Source organism: Sphaerodactylus townsendi, linkage group LG13, assembly GCF_021028975.2.
Source record: "Sphaerodactylus townsendi isolate TG3544 linkage group LG13, MPM_Stown_v2.3, whole genome shotgun sequence".
Taxonomy (NCBI): Eukaryota; Metazoa; Chordata; class Lepidosauria; order Squamata; family Sphaerodactylidae; genus Sphaerodactylus; species Sphaerodactylus townsendi.
The window spans coordinates 37,047,214-37,062,422 of record NC_059437.1 but is presented as its reverse complement, the minus strand read 5'-3'; the positions used below and the strand labels follow the sequence as shown (position 1 = coordinate 37,062,422).

General features: G+C 46.6%; 1 protein-coding gene across 4 annotated transcripts in view; it reads left to right on the top strand.

The window, feature by feature from the left end:
* Positions 1–330: 330 nt before the first annotated feature.
* SMTN (smoothelin) overlaps positions 331–15,209 on the top strand; it is a 72,255-nt gene continuing 57,376 nt past the window's right edge. Inside the window, exons 1-2 of one of the 4 annotated variants that reach the window (XM_048514205.1) lie at positions 331–469; positions 2,041–2,193. In XM_048514205.1, coding sequence (XP_048370162.1) covers positions 2,143–2,193 — 51 coding nt within the window. In that variant the 5' untranslated portion in view covers positions 331–469; positions 2,041–2,142. Of the gene's footprint in view, positions 502–2,040; positions 2,194–15,209 lie in introns of all 4 variants that reach the window. The other 3 variants (XM_048514204.1, XM_048514208.1, XM_048514206.1) reach the window with 3 other exon arrangements.

The window sequence follows — 15,209 nt, the reverse complement described above, 5'->3', positions numbered from 1 at the left end:
TGTTGTTGGGAATTAGGTAGGTTCAGCCCCGGCAATCGAACGATGCTGATCTACTGTTAGGATCAATTTAATACGTCTGAAAATGTGCTATATAAAAGCTAAGTGTCGTTGTTTCAGAGCTCCGAATTAACACGTCTATTAAAAAAAGGGAGATTACACAAAACCGGTCCCAACTTCCATGTCGTCAAAACTACAATTCCCATCATGCTAACGGAAAGGACAACCGACTGGGGGCGTGGCCAACTAATTGAATTGAGCCAATCCTGGACGACGAAGAGTGTTTGGATGGATCCTGGTCTTTTGATTGGTCACTGCAGCAAATGTGGGTGTAAACCTGAGGCGCGAGGGCTGAAACCTGGCGGAGCGGCGCTGGCGGATCGCTCAGAGCGGTTTCGGGAGTTGGGCGGAGCGGGTTCCCATCAGGTCCCGAAAGATTCGGCGGGACGGGATTGATGGAGGCTTCTCGGAGGTGTGTACGTCGATCCGGATTAACAAAGTGAAGTAAATGGTTATTCCGGATTTGGGAAGGGAGATGGATGGGATGGAATAGATGATTTATCAGGCTAGGCTGGGAAGGGTGTTCTCCTGATGGTCCATCCGGAGTGGAGGAGAGAAACCCTTTATTTGGCCTTAGGGCCAAAGTGACTTTTCGTGGAAGCAGTTCTGATTTGCCTGTATTCACACCCGGGGTGGCCAATCCGTATCGCTACGATTATTACTAAATGCATCTTCTTTACTTGGCTTCCAGTTTGGCATTTCAGAGCTGCTGCTGCTGGATTTGCGGGCTTGTGTCTGTGTGGTTTCTGACTGTGGATCACAGAAGATTAGAAAAATATTCTCCCAGATAAGGAAGGAGTTCACACTAAAGTTCTGCTGCCCGGCCAGACTCTGCTTGCTTGAGGTTGGATAGTATTTGCACTTCTGTGTACTTTCTTCGTATGAGTTTATGAACATCTGAGGTTTTGGGTGCCATGGTGGCTGTTGAATTTGTATGTGGCTGGACTCACAGTTACTGATACTAGTAAGCTGTGGAAGGACTCAATAGGAAAGAGCACTTGCTTTTGGTCTTCTGGAGGTACAGCCTTGAGGTCCTTGTGTCTCTGGAAGCGATGATACATTTTGGTCATTCTGATTTTCTGGAGTTCAGATTGGGTTGTTTGAGGATATCAGGGAACTACGGATTACTGTAGCCTGGAGTGGATTTCTAGTGGTAATTTTAATTTGGAAGAGAAGTGAAGGGCTAATTGTTTCTTTCGTGTCTCTATCCTAATGTTCTAGAGACATGGGGCAGGGTAAGTAGGGGTTATCCCATTTTATCATTGTGTAAAGAGGATAAAATGGGATCTTGTGAGGTAGGCTGAAAAGATGTTTGACTGAACAGTTTTGTGGTTGAATTGAGATTTGAAGTTTGTCTCCCTGATCTGTATCTAGCATCCAGTCTATGACCACACACCTGTCATCTGACATTGTATGTGAATGTATGTGGAGCAACAATAGCATGTGTCAGCATCCTGGCACTGATCTCTGCCAATTGAGAATGTTGCCTGATTCTTTAAACTCATGAATAAGCTTCCTGAATGTACTCGGGCATCATTTGTGATTTTGTGTTTTTGGTTGCAACATTTAGGGCAGGGGGAGCACCTTCCTGGCATGCCTTTCTGATGCGTTGCCATCTGTTCACATCTGGGTTGGTTGAAAGTTTTCTTCCTGTTTTGGGAAACTGAGGCTGCTTTGAGCTTTGCAATTTGACAAAACATCGAAAAAATGACTAGAGATGGAATCTTGCTGGGTCCAGGGCTGTGGGTTGCTTTCGGCATAGCAGATCTGAGATTCCTGGAAGTAGGCTGAGGATGTATCATGCAACAAACTTGGCCCCAGCTGTTGCTGGCGTTCGGAAAGGCTCCACGTTCCAGCTCCGGTATTAGCAGCCAGTGAAGCAGCTATTGGGATCTCATTTACTTTTCAACACCCTTTTAATGAGCCCCAGGAGAAGATCTCCTGATTCCCCCCCTGACTGGCCTGCGATCTGTTCTTTTTCAGACTTTCTCTGGTGAGCCTGCTGTCCTGCTGCTGAACTAACCACCCGCCTGGAGCTTACGCACATCTGCAAGCTTCTTCCAAGCAGAAGGGGAGGCCAGGAGGATGTCTGACGAGACGCTTTTGAGCATGGATGAGGGAGCGCTGCGGAAACTGGTGAGTTTGTCCTGAGATGCTGTCCTATGGAATTACGAGCGCGTTAACCACAGAGAACTGTGGAACTTCTGACTATTGCTGACTGTGTCTGGCTTGGGATCCCAGCTCTGAGAGAGAAGAGGAGGCTGTCTAGGCTGCCTCTGTGGTTTCTTTTGCTACTCAACTGTTAGCTCCTGGAAGTTTTGGGAGCAAGAGCCACAAAAGGTTGTGTTGGGGTAAGGAATAGAGTGATTGCCTCTGGCTGGCGATGCAAATGTTGGGTAGACAATGCTACTGTTAGGTGAATTTGTAGTTAGACCAGCTGAACCCAAAGGGTACTCTCCAACATATCCTCTTCATCCGGGAGAGAAGTGACTAGTGAGGTGCCACAGGATTCGGTCCTGGGCCCAGTGCTATTCAGTGTTTTTTATCAGTGACTTGTATGATGGAATATAGAGAGTATTCTAATCAAATTTGCAGATGACACCAAATTAGGAGGAGTAGCTGATACCCCAGAGGACAGGACCAGAATTCAAAATGACCTTGACAGATTAGAATGCTGTGTGAAACCTAGCAACATGAATTTCAGCAGGGAGAAATGTAAGGTATGACACTTAGGCAGAAAAAAATGAAATGCACAGATATAAGATGGGTGACACCTGGCTTGGTAACAGTACATGTGAAAGGGACCTGGGAGACTTATTGGACCACAAACTGAACATGGGTCAACGGCATGATGTAGCAGCTAAGAAAGCCAACCTGGAATACTGTGTACCAATTCTGGGCATAACAATTCAAGAAGGCTATTGACAAGCTGCAGCGTGACCAGAGGAGAGCAACCAAGTGATAAAAGGTCTGGAATCCCATGCCCGATGAGGAGAGACTTAGGGAGCTAGGTGTGTTTAGTCTGGAGAAGAGACGTTTAAGGGCTGACATGATAGCCTTGATTAAATATTTGAAGGGATGTCATGTTGAAGATGGACAAGTTTGTTTTCTGCTGCTCCAGAGACTGGTAAATGGATTCAAACTACGAGAAAAGAGACTCCACCTAAACATTAAGAAGAACTTCCTGATGATAAGGGTTGTTCGACTGTGGAATACGCTGCTTCAGAGGTGATGGAGTCTCTCTCGTTGAAGGTTTTTAAACAGAGACTGCATGGTTATCTGTCAGGAGCGCTTTGATTGTGTGTTCCTGCATAGCAGGGGATTGGATTGGATGGCCTTTGTGGTCTCTTCCAACTCTGATTATATGAAAAAAGCTCTCAAGCCATAGGGGCCTTGCAGAACCAAGGGATTTCAAGCCCTTCCCTGTATTTTCGGCTTAGACTTGCTTTTATTCAGTTACCTTAAACTGATTAGATGCCATGTAAATTTGTCAGGAGGGACTTGCAATTCTTCCTCCCACTCCAGCTATTGACAAACATGTCCTGCTTGCCCATAACGTCCCCCTGCTCATAAAGACAGGCTATTGCTTTTTGGTTTCTTTGAACATGGCCTGTATGTTGGCTTTAACCACATTGGGAGCTGGTCACCTGCCATCCAAGCAAAGCATCACCTAGCCTCCTTTTCCCCAGCAGATGCAGGAGTATAAGTGTACTCCGCTGGCTTACAGCCGTTGGAGCTGGCAAATGGAATGTCTTCAAAGAGTATCCATTGAGCAGACAGCCACAGAAGCTGGTCCATTAAGTGCCAGTGCCACACTTCAAACACATAGCAATTTCAAGTGCGGCTAAACTTCAGTGATTTTTCCCCCCTGAAGCATCCTAGGAACTTCAGTTAATAAAAAGGAAATCTCAGTTAGAAATCCCGAGCTGTCCTGGCAAAGCCCTGTAACCCAAGGAGAGGAAATGACTGCTTAGCCAGTTTTTAGAATCATTCCCCATGTTATGCAGAATCAGGTGGTACACTGAGGTGGTACAGTCTGGGTTTGCCCTATTTCTACTTCACCCCACCTGCAGTGGATGATTTTAAAATTTGAATCTTTTAATACATTTTTGTCCCAGTCTTTCTTCCAAGTAGTTCATGGCAACGTACAAGGGTCTCCGTCCCCTATTTTGCCCTCACAGCAACTCTGTGAGGTGACCTAAACTGTGATGGGTCCAAGGCTACCCACTGAGTTTTTTGGCTGAGCAGGAATTTGAACCCAGGTCTCTCAGTTTCTAGCTGATGCTTGAATTGTTATACCACCTGTCTTCACTATGTTAGAGGAAGGGAAAACCCATCCCAAAGTATCTCTGCATTTGGAAAAGGGGTATATCAGGGCAGGAAAATGGCATGGCCCCTTTCTCTGAGGCGCTGCTTTGCTGTATTTAGGGACATTTCTTCTTATTGTCTTTAGAAAATGCCTCTACAGGCTGACACACTGCTGTCTAAAATTGTGCCTTCTATCATAATGGGTACAATGGCTCTATATGACACAAGATTATGGGGCTAGGTGTGTATCTGTACCCTGAGTGTGTCCTCTATTTTGGTGACTTGGTTTGATTTAGCAGAGAAGCCTGGGGTGTATTACTCCTGCGCATCTTTACTGTTTTCAATTGCATCCCATTTGTAAGCCCCTGCTTTGTGTACCTGTGTCTGCATCTTCCATGGGGCACTGCAAACATTCCTTTTGGGTGGCTACCCAGGCATGGAATTTTGCTGCTGTAAAAAGTGTCTATTTGTCATTTCTGTTTACTTCCTCTCTGGATGGAGACACTAGTATATTCAAGGTTAAACCAGAACCTGTTCTTTATGCTGACTGGAAGTGTTAGTTAAGTGTATCTGAAGTCCCTTCTTGTGTAGAGGCCACTCTTTATATTGTGCGTGCATCAAATTGGGGAAAAAATCTAAATTACATGAACTGAGTGAATTATGTTAATTGCTCCCTTTACATATATACACCTCATACTGCATAATTCTACTTCCCTGAATCAGGTTTTCTAATACCTCCCTTTTTCTTGTCTCTTCAGTTTCAAAATTTAAATTGCAGACGCAGGGGCATATTGTCTCTGCTTGTGCTACACTATAAAGTGTCGTGTTCACAGATTTGTGCTATTAACATGGTAGTAAGCTGTGTGTTTGAAAATGCTTTTGGAATTATCCATTTGAGAGGAATGGAGGGCAGAGAAGATCACAAAGATGCATTGTCGAAGGCTTTCACGGCCGGAATCGCTGGAGTGTTGTGGGTTTTCTGGGCTGTATGGCCGTGTTTCAGTAGCATTTCAAGATGCCAGCTGCAGATGCAGGCGAAACGTCAGGAGAAAATGCTACTGGAACCCAGCCATACAGCCCGGAAACCCCACAACACCCCACTGTCGCAGAGATGCTTTTAAGCTTTCAGCCAGGAGGAACAGAAGCTCTGCTTTTCTAACAAAGGAGAGACTTGCAGAATGCTAAGTTCTGTGAAAACTGGTCTTACATTGCATGGCAAATATCTAGAATCCTGACTGAGATTTTGGTGGAAAATTGCCTTTTATGATTACTGATCAGTGACTTCCAGAACAGACCAATGGTGGCGTGCATCCGGCTGTTGCGAAGAGCCCTTGGTGGAAGAATGGCAAAAGCCAGTTGCCAAGCCATCAGCAAGAAGTGATGGAGGAATGCGTTTCAGGTCCCAGTTTCAGGACTTTGAATGTTGTATAACTGTACCAGATTGTCTCCTGGCCTTTTTAGGAGCATTCGCCCTCAGTCTGTAGGAAAGCAGCTCACTCTTTCCTACTAATCTTGTGGCTTAAGCGTGTGTTGCTTGGAAGTCTCTGCACTGGCAAGTCCACTAAAACTCTGCCAGTTTGGGTCTTCAGATTTCGGAGAGTTGATGTTTTCCATTCAGTCGCATTCTTTCATGTCTGCTGAACCAATGAACTACCAGTATTTTGAAAATGAGCTGGATGGAAGACCAGCTCACCTGCTGCTGGGCACCAGAGCTCTTGGCTGTTGAGAATGAGCCGTTCCTTTGCACAAGCCATTCCTTTGTATGGCTTTCCAAAAAAATTTTTTTTGACTGCTTGGAGAAGTGAAGAGAGCCAACATTTATTTGCGGTTGCCTTGCCCTGCCTTAAAGAAGAGTGCATCATTCAAATCGGGTGGCAGTGCGTGAAATAACTGGTTCTCTTTCTCCTCCAGGGATTCTCCGAACTTTCCTTTCCTGCTCTTGGGTGAAAGTGCATGGAGATCTAAAAAGTTGGCAGCGAGGGTGAGCGTGCGGAAGGGTAGATTCAAGTGAGCAGCTTTGTGTGGCAAATAGGAGAGACGGATTGCAGAGTTAGTGTAGCGTGGAGGCAAGAAGTCTTTGGTTCATACTTGCCATGATATTTCCACCTGGGCGGTTGTGCTGGTCTGTGGCATCAAAATTGCAAAGGAGAACCTTAAAAGCGAATGAAAAAAAAATTAAGACCTAAAGAATAAATTTTGTTCAGCTCCTGATTCAAATCTTGTTGCTGTCATTGAACTCACTAGGTTGCCTTCGGCTAAGCATTTCTCTGTCATCCCCCGCCTACAATATGGGGATAAGGATATTGGCTCACTTGACTGATATAACAAAGCGATTTGAATTATCTAAATGTTATTAGCGGAGTGTTATTAGGCGTGTTAATGCTGGGCTCAGTTGTGTACTAGGAGGATATCCCCAAGCTGTTTCAAGGTGCGTGAGTAAGTGACTACCTGGGTATTTCCCCATTCTTGAAAAGGAGCCTACAAAAGTTAGTAGCCTGAAATCTTCATAGACCAGAAATGCTGTTCCCTATGAACTATCATCCATAAAGCTTCCTTAGGTGGTTTTCTCAAGGGAATTCTTGCTCCTCACTGGTGCCTCAGTCTAACTGTCCACACAGCTGGTTGTTAAGTAGTGTAATGCCTGAGTATGAATTCTGCCTCTGTCATGAATTCACCAGATGACCATAGGTGCTCTCCCCCCGCCCCTCAGCCTTAACATTCTGTCTTTAGAGAGTTGTGGAGAGTGGAGCGTGGAGAGTCAGTATGGTATAGTGGTTAAGAGTGGTGGACTCTAATCTGAAGAAACGGGTTCGATTCCTCGCTCCTCTGTATTGGACCAATCACAGTTCTCGCCAAACTCTCAGCCCATAAGGAGGCAGTCAGTGGCTCTGAATGTCTCTTGCCTCAAAAGCCTGCAGGGTTGCCCCTAGGTCAGCTGTGACTTGACGGCGTGCGCGCACATTCGCTCACGTGCACAATACCGATCTACCTTGCATGGCTATTCGTAAAGATTAGTAAAGCATAAATTTGCACTTTACAAAGTCTTAGTGGCCACCATGAACACTTGTGTTTGGGCTGGCCTTGAAAGAAGCTATTTGAAACACGTGAAACATTGAGAACTCTCTCATAAGAGCTACATGTTTTACCAGCTATCCCTTTCTTACCTCGAAGACCCACCCTTTCACCCAGCTCAGTTTCTTGTCAGGATCTCCTGTTGCCTGAGGCAAATGGTAGGCAAAATTTACATAGCACATTTAATCTGCAAAGCATTCCTGTTATCTGTAGTCCTTCTGTTTGCTTGTCCAAGAGTAGCTGCATTGTGTCCTTCTGCTGTTGCAGAGGACGGCAGGCCTCATAGGTTACCTGGTGTCCTGACACCACCTGCAAGAGCCAGCTTCCTGAGAAGCATGTAGTAGAATGGTTACTTCAGTTTATCCTTCAACGCACAGCCCAGAAAACCCTTTTCCCCACAGCCTGGCTACAGGTTCCTTTCAAAGCTTATCCAAATACTCTTTATGCCAGGCTTCAATTAATTCTTCACAGGGATTAGTTTGCCTCAAGCTGAATGCTTGGTATGATCCTGCCCAGAGCTAATTCAGCTGTCTTCTCCAATCAGCCATTTTGTAAACGATGTACTGTCATCTGCAAGGATGACACAATTCAGTTGTGCAAAACAGATCAGAGAGTGTGAAGCAACCGGACAAACATTATTGCGTAAACTGGAAGCTGTTTACACAAAAACTTGCTTGCTCCTTGTGATCTACACACTACATCTTGACTTCCAAGGTTTCTGCTGGTCTGCATACTTATGACTTGTCCTTTAGTGGAAGAAACAGGGAAGCTTGTTCTGTGGAGATGTGGGAATGAATCTGACAGGCTCTTTCTTTTGACTACTACCCTGTTTCCCCGAATATAAGACATCCCTGGAAAATAAGACGTAGTAGAGGTTTTGCTGAAGTGCGAAATATAAGGCATCCCCCAAAAGTAAGACGTAGCAAAGTTTTTGTTTGGAAGCATGCCTGACGAACAGAATACAGAAATATAAGACATCCCCTGAAAATAAGAAATAGCGCATATTTGGGAGCAAAAGTTAACATAAGACACTGTCTTATATTCAGGGAAACATGGTACTTTGTGTGTGTGTGGGTGTGGGGGGGCAGGGACAGGCAGTTCCTGGGAGGAACCATCTCTTTGAACTTCAGGTCTAATTTCTTACCACTAAAGTGTGAGGCAGTCTTTAAGTTCTGTCATACAACAGCCCTTCAGTCCTTCTTTTGTCATCGTGATAAGATTGCATGAAAGGGAATCCTTCCTCCTATTTTGCAGATGTGTGAGCTGAAGCCGAAAGCAAGCGACTGGTTCTCTAAATGGAATCCACATCTCTCAGATCCCATGTTCAATTGACTGTTTTCTCTAACCTCTACAAAACCTGTAAGCCACCTGTAGCCATGTCCATTGCTTACTTATTTTCCCACTTCTTGCTTTTTCCGGGATTGAGCAAATGAGGGTAAGTGGGTGTTGAGCCAGTTAGCAGACTGTGCCCCAAGGACTGGGTTTGGTGAGGCCCCTTACAAGTTGCACAGGCCTAATGGGTGCTGCACCTGCTTGACTGTGTAATGCCAGCATGCAGGGTGGGGTGAACTCAGTTGGTGCAAGCTGGACAGAGGCCAGCCAAAGTACTGGTGCCTGTCACCTGCTGTAGCACCTTTACTGGGAAGCGCACGCTATCCACTCAGTGTGTTTGCAAAAGAAGACAATGGTCTCTGAAGCTGGCAGGCTTCCATGGAAATTTCCTCCCTCAGGCCCTTAGCTAGCCACAAGACTGCCTGCTTCTCTCCCTTCCTTCACTACTTCTTTGCTTCACTCCACGAGATCATGTGAGGCCACAGAATGCGGGAGTCTTCCTGTGGCTTAGTGGATCTGGGTCTGGACAGAGCCTGGACTGCAGATTGCTTGGGGATTTCCCAGGTATGCGACTGGAGTTCCATGATGGAAGAAAGGATGGGTATGCATACATGTTAACTGTAATGCTGTTGCTGTTCAGTTCACATAGTTGGAGCTCTCTGAATCCACATGTGTGGGTTGAGCCTTAAGAGCTGGTGTATTACAGTGGCTAAGAGACCAAGGCTGCAGCCCTGAGCACACTAACTTTTGAATAAGCCCCATTGAATGTAGTTCAATGTGCTTTGGAATAATCATGCATAGGGTTGGCAGGGAATGGGAGCTGGAATGCCGTATATTTGTTGGCCATAAAGGCTCCTAAGAACAGCCATGCTGGTCCAGATTAGTCATCCATCTAGTAAAACAGTGTGTTTCTCACAGAGGCCTGGCAGATACCACAGGAAAGCCTATGTTTATTTACTTTGGAGTATCATTCTGCACCCTGGAATGTTCTGGATCACTCCACAGCAGCAGTGGTTAAGAGCAGGTGTTCTCTAATCTGGAGAAACCAAGTTTGATTCCCCGCTCTGCTGCTTGAGCTGTGGAGACTTATCTGGGAAATTCAGATTAGCCTGTGCACTCCCACACATGCCAGCTGGGTGATCTTGGGCTAGTCACAGTTCTTCTGAGCTATCTCATCCCCACCTACCTCACAGGGTGTTTGTTGTGAGGAAGGGAAAGGAGTTTGTAAGCCCCTTTAAGTCTCCTTACAGGAGAGAAAGGGGGATATAAATTCAACTCTTCTTCATCACTAAGATCAGGCAGGTAGGGTGGGCTGCTCTTTGCCTGTGATTGGACAGCTCCAATCTGCTTGTGCCCCCCCCCCCTGCTTTCTGTGCTGGAGCAGAGCATGCTCAAAACTCCTCTCCAAGAAGGCTTTGGCTGAGCGGGCCAAGAGGGAATCGGGGTGTGTGTGTGTTCAGCTGGATGCTTTATGGTTGATTAACAGGAAGCTATAGGATAGTTCTTGGCAAAACTTCCCTGTGGTCCCAGACAATTCCGAAGCATTCCTGGGTGTGAATTTCCAGCAGACTCAGACCTAGGAGAGGGTGAGGACAGCCCTTTATTAATGGCTCCCAGCTGGCTTTGCAGGGTTAAACAGCGAGTAGCGCAGGGGTTATGCTGGTGCGCACCCGGAGGCTGAGTCGGCTTGGAAAGAATGCACAGCCCTCCCTGACCTGAGAAGCTGCTCTTGGAAGGAATGGCTTGGGAGGGGGAGGGGGACCTTCAGCGGAGTCTGAAATCTGGCTGAGTGTTTGGGTCTCCCTCTCTCTCCTATGCTTCTCCCCATACTTTTTTTCCCCACCAAAAGGAAAGCTGTGATTTTTCAGACAGCAACCTTGGGAGTTTCTCAGAACTTCCAAATAAGAGGATCAACAATGGTGGGGCTCAGCTGCTTTTACCTTTTCCCCCCTCCTCTTGCAGGTGTATGTTGTGTATCTGGGCCGGCTCTTTTGGGGCAGTGTTAAGGCTGAGTGAAGCCCAACAGGTTTCACTTATGGTACTGTGCACTGAGGGCCTTCATATAGTTCCCAGGATTCTCCTGCAGAATTTCATGTGACAGAAGATCCACTATGAAAAGCATCTCCCAAAATCTCAAAAACTGGAAAAAGCTGTATTATAGGGAGCCTTGAGCTTTTGTGGTCAGTGGCTGGGAGGCTGGATCTTTAGTGATGAGGCCACGAGCCTTGCGGATTTGAAGGCTGGCTCTGGGCATGTTGCTGCATCTCATCCTCAGTTTCCCCTTCTATCTATTTATAGAAATGTATTCAATTTATACCTGCCTTCTGCCAGTGAAGATGGGGGAAAGCTCTGTAGTGCAGGAGTCCCCAGAATGGTGCATATAGATGGCATGGTGTCCACCGAGTGCTTTTCAGAAGTGATTGGGGCCAGGTAGGCTTATGCCCAGCGAGGCTTCTGATTGGCTGTTGTAGATTTGATTGGCGTGCAGATTTTTAAAAAAATGTTGCTTTGGCAGCTTCCACCACAGTACAAGGATCCGCACTGCGTTACTGAAGTTAAGCTGTGGCAATCATTTTGTGGCTGGCTCTGCCTCCTGTGGCAGCCATTTTAAAATTGTGCCCACCATGCCATGTTAGAATTCCTAACATACCTGCGGGGTCAAAGTGGTTGGGGACCCCTAATCTAGTGCTGTACCTCAGGGTACTCTGAGGGAAAAGCAAATGAAGAAGACAGCTGATAAAGATTTAAATTGTAAAGGTGATTTCTAACAAGCTGTCCAAGCGGTGTGAGATCCAACAGAAGAAAAGTAATGTGGCAGCCTTGCTGTTCTAAGCCTTAGGAAATTTCCCTTTTGATCTTTGACAGACTAATTCGACCTGGTGAACTGTGTCCTCACAGACACAACAACAACACCCTGTTCATGTTTTGTGATTCTGCATGAAATTGCAAACCATGGTCCCAATCCTCATTAGGCACCATGTGAGGAAATAAAAAATTATGTTGTTTGTTTTGTACAGCTGTCTCCCCCATCTGGACTGTACTCTCTCGTTCTCTTAGGTCTGTGTTGTCTGCAGTTTTGTACCGAGAAAGGATCAAAACAGATCCGTCAGTGTTTGGAATGGCAGTGAAATTTTGGCCCAGAACTGTTTATAGTTTTGTGCACTCATTTTCTCTTTTCTTCTGAGCCTCAACTATCCCATCACAGTATAAAATTAGAAGTAAGTTATTTGAGCCTATTTTCAGGATAAAAGATGACAGGAGGAAAGTTGTGAATTGCTAATCTTACTATCTCCCTGATCATGTCTTTTGCTTCTAGAATGCTCTGCTTGGGTCCTAGTACCTTGGCGACAGAACTAGGCAGGCGCTAGGACCCAAGGGGGGGCATTCAAAAACAAAGACGGTCTAGGAAACGGTGGATGAATTCACAAATCTCCGGTCATCTTTATCCTGAACAGGGTATAGTATGGTGTAGCAGCTGGAAATGCTGAGATTATACATGGGAAGGCTGCCATCTCTACTGGCTTCCCTTCCCCCTTTTCTCTTCCTTCTCCTTTTCCCTTCTTTTCCTTCAATTCATTCCCCCTAGGCAGGGATTCATTTTATGGCACCTTTTATAATTAATGGTCTTTGATTTTAATCCGTTGAACCTCCTGTTATAAGCCACCCTGAGTCCGCCAAGGGGAAGGGTGGCCTGGAAATCAAATGATAAAATAAAATAAAATTCACCCACACTAAATGACTGAGGGCAAGTCACTATCTTTTATTATAATCTGTCTCACAGGGTTGTTGTGAGGATGCAAGGATTCCAGGAAATAAAAATGAGAATGAAGACGTTTTCCTGCTCGCCTGGGGCGACAAATTGCTGCCTGTGGGTGACCAGGAAGAAAAACCTTGCTAAAGTATATTTTGGACAGATGAATCTGTTAAAAAAACCTGTTTATCGGCCAACAGCTTTTGTTGGCTTGCTTGCAAGACTCTCAGATTGCACCCAATTCATTGTAATTATGAAGAGTTTTCAAGAATTCAAGGCACATCTTAGACATTACTTTGCTGGATCCTCTATAAACAGGCCTGTAAATTCAGTACCCAGACTTGTGGTTCTTGTGACTATTATTATATATATATATATATATTTCAGATGGGTATGTGTTTGAGGCCGAGAGAGGGGAGCTTGCTTGCAGCAGGGTTGAAATTCAGACCAAAGATTTCTTGTTTGAGACTCAGTCCCTTAGCTGCTATGCTTAAACCAGCAATCGGGAACAGAATGGGCCCTTGGACTTTGCTGAGAATATCGCCCTTTTCTCTCCCCCCCCACCCCCGCCATCCTCAAATCAGGGGATGCTCCTGCACACTTGGACCAAAGGCCAGCCGTGTGGCGCTATGAGTGCTGGAAGCTTACTTGTGCTCATTGCGTAAACTGGATGTTTGGCTCTAGTGACTCCTACCCCGCTCAAACTAAGAGGGGATTAGCCCAAATAAGGACAAATGTTTATCTTCTTAGCTCTCCTCTCCCTTCACCCAGGTTTCCCTCCGCTCAGCTTCCCTTTCTTACCGTCCTCTGCTTACATTCCGCTGCCCCATTACCCCCTTTCTCCCCCACCCCCCAATTGCAGCAACAAGACTTATTCTCTTTTCCTCTGGCTTCTCTCTTCTGCCAGTGCATTCCTGAGGGCTGGGTATGCAGGGAGTTTAATAGTGGGGGGGGGAGGAATGTGGAATTTCCCCCTTAGGATCCAATAGAAGGATTGGTGTAGTTGTTTTCCAGCTCTTGTCCATGTCCCCTGAGGCTCACCTGGCGGGGGGGGGGGGGGAGGGACACCGGCTCCCACGCGATTTCGGTTTTCTTTCTACTGGCACAGACAAGAAGCTGCTGGCCTCATGCCACCTTTCCTAGGATTGGCTGGTTTGAATTCCTGTGTCTGCAGTTTACCTTTGAATAGAGAGTCTGGCTGGTTATTGTGGCAGACTCACACCTCGGAGCGGCAGGGGTGAGGGAAAGGTGGGGTGAGTCCGACGGGCAACTCCCCACAGCCGGCATTGGACCGATGCCGCCCCTCCCTCTGTGATTTACAAGACAGTTAGGACAGCCGGAGAGAGTCATCCCAACGAAACTGACTGATAGTGTCAGGTTTGGGAATGCTGTGTGGAAAAACGTCTTCATGTACATCCCTGTGGGGTTCCCATAAACTGTCGCTGCTAGTTTTGGAGGCTTTAAAATGGGATTAGATAAATTGATGGGGCAGAATATATCTGCTGGGGCTTTTAGCCCTGGGAACTGAAAATGGAACTTCCACATTCAGGGCAGCAACAACAGAAGAAAATGCTGACCGTTGTGCTCTGCTTGTCAGTTTTGCAGCAATGTTGGCTGGACTGTGCAGGGCGTAGATCAACAGTCCCCCATCTCATTGAGCCTGAGGGCAGTTTGGGGATTTTGAGATGAAGGAGTGGGCATGCAGCTGGTCACAAAACGTTGGGAGATTGAGCGTCTGCCTCTAACGGAGGCGGCTGTTTTTGAGTGGGCGCTCTGTGCAGGTGCAGGGGCCCTTTTGAAGAACCTCCTCTTTTTACACCGAGGTGGAGTAAAGCTAAAGGAACCAGTGGGCATGCTAGGAAACCCTTGGCAGACACTGTGGTGCCCAGAGGTGCTACATAAGGGATCATTGTTCTAGAAGATCGACCTTATCTGATATTCTTTGAGAGGAGACCTGTCTGTCCCAGAGTTGCTGGCTGGGTTGTGTGTTCACCCCTTTGTTCTCAGGCATGTGTTTACATGGACCCTGAGCACCCCTTCCTGGCACATTCAGCTGTGCCCATTCCTCCAGGCACAATGCCTGGAATGAATTTCCCCTCCCACCCATCTCCCACTGCCCTCTATTCCCCTTCTGAATTCCTCCATCCTGGTTCATTAGAGCATTGGAATAAAATCCCAGACCCTCCCCACATGAATGAGCCTTCGCCGTGGGGTTAGCAAGCAGTTAAGGGAATGAGCGTGAATGGGATACTTTCCTTCTCCGTCCCTTCTTGCTCACTAGGGAAGGGGAGGTATTTCCTGCCCCCCCCCCCCCAATATTTATTTCAAGGCACTCTCCCAAATTAAACTCCCAAATTGCGGAAAACCTTGCCTATGTTCCTTGGGGCGAGCCTTCCCAAACCCGAGGGCGTCTGTGCAGGGAGGAAAGTCCGGTACTTTTGAGTTTCTCTCTAATGGAACTGTGCAGAAGGTGGGAAAAACTAACTTGCAGAACTTGCCGTCTTCCTGGGTGGTGGTTGGGAAGGCTCGTCTGTGGGAAAAGTGTGGGAACAGGGGTGAGCAAAGGCCAGCGCGAGCTGTTTCGCAGCTCTAAGCACAAATTAATTCTTGCCCCTCCATCTTGTGTAAAGCCAGAGGGGTGTGTGTAGGTGTGCTTGTTCTCCTCAGAGGCCTTTCTTATTGCAACTTG